The sequence below is a fragment of the Olea europaea genome, chromosome 19 (assembly GCF_002742605.1).
Source record: "Olea europaea var. sylvestris chromosome 19, O_europaea_v1, whole genome shotgun sequence".
Taxonomy (NCBI): domain Eukaryota; kingdom Viridiplantae; phylum Streptophyta; class Magnoliopsida; order Lamiales; family Oleaceae; genus Olea; species Olea europaea.
In genome coordinates, this window is record NC_036255.1 from 2,415,958 (window position 1) to 2,422,374 (window position 6,417).

General features: G+C 38.3%; 1 protein-coding gene across 1 annotated transcript; it reads left to right on the forward strand.

The window, feature by feature from the left end:
- Window positions 1–327: 327 nt before the first annotated feature.
- LOC111368917 lies at window positions 328–1,326 on the forward strand. Its single transcript, XM_022990424.1, has 2 exons — window positions 328–570; window positions 766–1,326. Exons 1-2 carry the CDS (start codon window positions 328–330, stop codon window positions 1,324–1,326), a joined length of 804 nt encoding a protein of 267 aa, XP_022846192.1.
- The last annotated feature ends 5,091 nt before the right edge of the window (window positions 1,327–6,417 follow it).

Below are 6,417 nucleotides of genomic sequence, written 5' to 3' on the forward strand. Positions count from 1 at the left end.
AAAGAATGCGCATTGGAGGATTTAATGGGCTCGGCAGAGGAAACCCATGCTAAATTGGCCAGGTATTGTCATAATATGGAGAAAACTAATCCTGACTCGGCATTTTTTATTGAGACGGAGGCCGATAACTGCTTCAAATTCTTCTTTATGGCTCTTGGACAATGCATTCAGGGATTTCGAAATGCTATGCGACCCCTAATTCTAGTCGACTGTACAACTCTGAAATCCAAATACCAAGGGCAGTTGATTATTGCTACATCTCAAGATGCCAACATTCAAATTTACCCTCTTACATCCGGCATAGTTGATAACGAGAATGATCTGTCGATGCATTGGTTCTTCACAAAGCTAAGAGAAGTAATCGGAGAAGTCGAGGACCTTACATATGTCACCGATCGGGGACAGTCTATAATAAATGGTATTGCTGAAGTTTTTCCCGATGCACATCATGGGTATTTCATGTACCATTTACAAGGCAACTTGAAGACCAGGTATCGGGGCAAAGGCATCATTTCATTGTTTAGGAGAGCGGTCGAAACTTACAGTATTGAAGAGTGTAATAGGTACATGGTTGAAATAGGAAGCAAATCATTCCCGACATGGGACTATTTAACGAAAATGGGGATTGAACATTGGGCGCGCTCATATTTTCCAAGACGTCGATACAACATGATGACGTCAAACAACGTGGAGTCTCTCAATGCATTATTTAAGAGGGATCAAGAGTTACCCATTCTCGCACTGATTGAGAATATCTGTACCAAGCTGCAGCAGTGGTTTCACGATCGACGTGCGAAATCACATAATTGCACAACCGTGCTAGCCCCAGCACGAGAGGTAAAGCTCTTCAAGGCTGCAGAGGCTGTGAGAAAGTTAAATGTCGAACCACTAGACGAGTCGCGCTTCTCTGTGGAATGTGCACGTCATATGGCATATATGGTAGATTTAAGTGATGGAACATGCACTTGTAAACAATTTCAGTTTGAAAGTTTTCCATGTGAGCATGCAATTGCGGTGGCTATATATCGAGGATTTGCAACGAGAACATTGTGCTCTGCTTATTACACTGCTGAAAACTGGAGAGCTGCGTATGTTGAAACCATATTTTCGCTTCCAAACGAAGCCGAGTGGGAAGTTCCCGATCATATTCGCCTGTTCAATACATTGTCGCCACCTCTCATTGAACATCGTGGTCCTGGACGTCCAAGTACTTCTAGAATACCATCTACTGGAGAGTTTTCCCGACTGCGTAGGTGTAGCAGGTGCAAATCAGTGGGACATACTCGCCAATTTTGTACAAGTCAGGTTTTCCTAAATGACAGTTAGAGCATTGTGTATTTCCATTGAAATGAAAAGTATTTATATTGAAATGAATACTATTTATATTGAAATGAATAGTATTTACATTGAAATGAATACTATTTATATTGAAATGAATAGTATTTACATTAAAATGAACAGTATTTACATAAATAATCACAAAAAATAATTACAAATATTAAGTAGAAAAAATATTTACAAATAATTTATGGATCACAATTAAATTCGTATAAATCACATGCTAACTTATTTCGCCAATTCTGTATCCATGACTGGTTGAGTCCATCAACCTTATGTGCTATACTAAAAAATTCTATGTATTTGATTGTGAAAATCCCACAATCGCCCTTGCAAATGAACAAATATGTGTTAGTTCGGTTTCAATTATGTACGAACCGATTACTAAATTAAAAAAGAAAAGATTACAAAGACTTACGATATAAACTGTCTCGTCGTCGTCGCGTCCCGCACGATGGCTAGTTTGTCATCCACAGTCAAGCCCGCATGTCTAGCCATCATAGGAACGATCACAGTCATCGGCTCTAAGATCTGCTCGAGCTGTCCCTGTGTCAGACATGAATGATTGGGGTCGTACACATATATCGTCGAATCAGTGAACATGATTTCCAGTGCAATACAGTGCTGATTCGCGATAACTAGAATGTACAAATGCGTACAACCCTCCCATGGCTTTCCCCCAACACTCGGCGACAGCCCGATGACCCACTCGAGTATATACGCGGGAAACATGTACTCGTTACCTAGAAGCTGGAGGGACTGATACTCAATGGTAACGACACGGAAGAACTCAGTGTTCAGTATAATGCGGCCAGGCTTGTGGAATGATGTTTGATATCTCTCAACTCGATCGTGCAACAAGTCCATGGCCATGTCGATGTCGATGTGCTACATCAAGGAAATCAAAGACATAAATACTTATTTCATTTACCAAATTAAACATAACGTATACAAAAAGTAACATTAATACTTCACTTACATCGTCAGCGAGCCAAGCCCCCTGAGTGGTGATATCATAGAACCACTTGTATGCGTCCAATATTGTCCTTCTGACTATCATGAGCGTGGCTCTGGAAATAAAATAGAAAAAATGTTAAACGAAGCATATACGAGTCGTCTACCCGGACAACATTCTTCGCCACTCAACCTCGAATGCTTTCCACTTCGCATGGTCGACCTCCCGAAACAGATTGGGGTACGTCCCATCGATGAACCTCCTCCTCTTCGCCTCAACCGTGAAGGGAGAGACGACGTACTGTGATGGCACTCTCGGCCTCTTGCCGACCACCGTCTCTGTCATGTCAACAACAAGCTTTTTTGCCTGAAACACTGCCACCTCCTCCACCCCAAGGCTCGCCACCTCCTCCATCCCCTCATCTGCCACGGTCTCCGAGGGGCCACTCCCTCATCTGCCACTCCAACATCTGCCTCCGTCTCCGTCCCCGACGGAGCCACTCCCACATCTGCCACCGTCTCCGTCCCCAACGGGGCCACTCCCTCATCTGCCTCCGTCTCCCTCCCCGACGGGCCTCCCTCCTCTGTCACTACTCCCGTCCCATCGCGCTCTACAGATAAAATAAACGATTCCCATGCATCGTCATCATGTATGTATGACTGCTGAAGACCCCCATCTCTATCAACCCATCGCCTACCGGCTCTATCACCCCGAAGTGCTGCAATCTCATTCGACAAACCTTTGACCTTTCCTACCAACTGTCGTCCCAGATCATCAACCCTCTCTATCATCTCTTGACGCAGCCCGTCGACCTGTCCCTCTATAAATCTGCTCAGACGGGCATACAGATCATCAAAATAGTGCCCCTGACTACGTGCGGGAGATCCACATGAGAGGTCTCTGGACGGAGGAGGCGGAGGAGATGCCCTTGACGGCGGAGGAGATGCCATCGGCGGCATCTCTGGCGGAGGAGGAGATGCCCTCGGCGAAGGTGGTGATGCCCTTGATGGAGGTGATCGTTGATCAACTGGATCACGCTCCTACACAAGCAACAACATTACATATTATTAACTTCATCCATAAATGCTAACTCATACAAAACGGTAATCAATAGATTTTATTTAAATTCGACAAACTAAATAATTTATTATTTATTAAAACCAAATAATACAAAATTTTTAAAATTACATTATTAAATTATTTGTGAAAAAAATTTGGGCAAAAAAAAATTAATATTATTTATCAAAAACTAATAATAAAAATAAAAATAAAAATAAAAATAAATATTAAATTTCAAATTAAATTTCCAATAATTATTTCAAATTACAATTAAAATTTTCCCAACAATTATTTCACATTATTATTTACCCAAAATGAAAAAATAAAAATAAATATTAAAACAAAAATTAAATGTAAAAATTTTATTTAAATTTAGTCGTAACAATTTTATCTAAATTCGACAAACTAAATAATTTATTATTTATTAAAACCAAATAATAAAAAAAATTTAAAATTAAATTATTAAATTATTTGTGAAAAAAAAATGGGCCGATTGTTGAAGAGTTTGTTTCACTCATGATTTTTGTACAATTTTAGCTTGATTAGATGCTAGATTTTGTGAGTATAGAACGTTTTTGATGTATTTGTTAGTGTTGTTTTGAAAATTAGGAAAAGTGATGTGAAAAGAAGTATTAAAGTGGATGAAGAGGCCAAAAACACGAAATTGGGACAAGAAGACGGCGCTTAGGCGCTGCATTCATAGCGCCTAGGCGCTATGAAACTGAAAAAAAGATGAAATTTGGACCCGAAAGACAGTACCTTGGCGCCACAACCATAGCGCCCAGGTGCTACCACAGCGCCAAGGCGCCGAAACCACAGCGCCCAGGTGCTACCATCAGCGCATAGGCGTTGAAGACATAGCACCCAGGCGCTATAACCAGCGCTTAGGCGCTGTCTCGTAGCGCCTAGGCGCTGCAATTGAAGATCTAGGGCGCGTTTTTTGGGCCCTTTTTAGATCCATTAAAACCCTACTTCTACATAAAACGGAGGGGCACCTATAAATACATCTTCTTCATATTTTTGAAGGATTCTTAACATATTGGAGAGAAGACAAAAAGAAGGGAGATTCAAATAGGGTTGGCAACGGTTCGGTTATGGGTCGGTTCGGCCAAAACCATAACCGCACCACCAATTTTTTTACCATACCATAACCGCACCATAACCATGTAAATTGGTTCGATTCGGTTCGATTTGTATCTCAGTTCGGCACAGTTCGGTTCGGTTAATAAACACGAAAATAAATTATTTTTTATAGGTTCATCCGTCAAATTGCTATAAAACAATTTATGAAAAAAGTCAATGAAAGCAAAAATACAATATTCCAAACGAAAATGCAAACGTTATCCCAAATTTCAATTGTAAAATACAAATTTAACAAACAATATTATAAATATAACAATACTAAACTTTTCCTTCATTCTTAATTGTTGTGCATCGAAATTACTTGATTTATTCTTCCCCACAAGTCTTACTAGTATAGATCAACACTCAAAGTTGATTTCTATATAGTAAATAAGAAATATAAGTAGAGAATACAATGATACTACCTATTCCAGAATGATCTTAACTAAGATTTAAATAAAAAAATGTACTTCTTCGTCAGCTTCCTTCTCGCTAAATGTTGCACAAACTCTAGAGTATGATGAAGAAGTAAAATTTTTTACACACAATAGAAAAAAATTAACAATAAAAGGAGCCGTGCATGAGTTGTGGTTTGTGAAAAGTAGGGTTTGCATTTATATACTGTCATACTAATACTATTATTATGGGGTAATGGTAAGTGGGTTGGCCGGCTGAGTTATGTAGATGTAATGGGGGGGATTTTGTTTTGGGCTAGATAGAAAAGTAGTGTAAATCCCAATAATCAATTCAATTGTCTTTTTTAGCAGGTAATTGGTTCGGTTTTAGTTCGACGCTGTAAATACCATATCCGTACCGCCACGAACCGGTTCATTAAAATAAAAATCATATCCGCCCCATTGCACTATCGGTTCGATTTTTTTGTCCCATTCGGTTCGGTTAACCGCGATTTTTGATTTTGACGGTTCAAATTGCCATCTCTAGATTCAAAAGAAAAATTCAAGAAGATTAACACCAAGTAATTGAAGATTAGAAGCATTCATTAGAAGAGGAAGGAGATCTTGGTGCAAGAATTCTACTTTTTCTTCTACATTTTTATTACAAAATCGGTGATGTATTCTAAGACAAATTCATACTTTTCTTCTTGTATTATGAATAGCTAAATTCATTGTTAGGGGGAATAATGTAACCAATTGAGATCTTTTACATTCTCTTATTAAGACTTTCAGTTTGTAATTCTTCCATGTGTTGATTTTGTTATGAGTTGAATGCATTAAATTATCTGATCAATGATTTGATGATTTGTGTGAATTCTTTACAAATAGAGATATGAGTTTAGGATTTAGACCATGTAGTAAAATTTAGTACATTGGTATAACGAGTAGAGATTCCTATACCATTTATTGTGGTCATAATTGAATTCCTAAGACATAGAACTCATTTAACTAAGTTGAATTTGCATAGAGATATGAAATTTAATTAGTTGAATAGGTTCAATGAGAACTCGAGAGGGGTAAATTGAATACAATAGGAGAATTCGATCGAGCGCTACATTAGAATTGAGTTTTAATTTGAGATGTAAAGGTGATCAATTGGTAAAGTTATTCTACCCTAACATCCATTCATTATTTGATTTTCCAACCAATTGTGTGAACATTCATTTATTTTCTAGAATTTAGATTAAAACCTAGATTTTACAACCTTTAATTTGTTTTAGTCAAATAGTAGTTAAAGAAAAATTGAATTAAGTCTTAGAACATAGTCCTTGTGGGATCGACAATTCGGACTCTTAGGTCCACTATTACTTGTTGCGGGTCGTTCACTTGCGAAACAAAATTTACAACAAATTTTTGGCTCCGTTGTCGGGGACTATTTCTTCTAGTCTCAATTAATTTTTATTATAACTGTTATTTGATTTATTTATTTTTCTTTTATTTACAGAAAATTGTGTTCGTTGTATGCTCCGTGCCCATGGCGACGATCTT

What these genes read in the sequence shown, in the direction of transcription:
- LOC111368917 (XM_022990424.1), top strand. Translation starts at nt 328, where the DNA reads ATGCATTGGTTCTTCACAAAGCTAAGAGAAGTAATCGGAGAAGTCGAG. An exon ending in AAGAGTGTAATAGGTACATG is followed by an intron (nt 571 to 765) that starts GTTGAAATAGGA and finishes ATCTGTACCAAG; the next exon opens with CTGCAGCAGTGGTTTCACGA.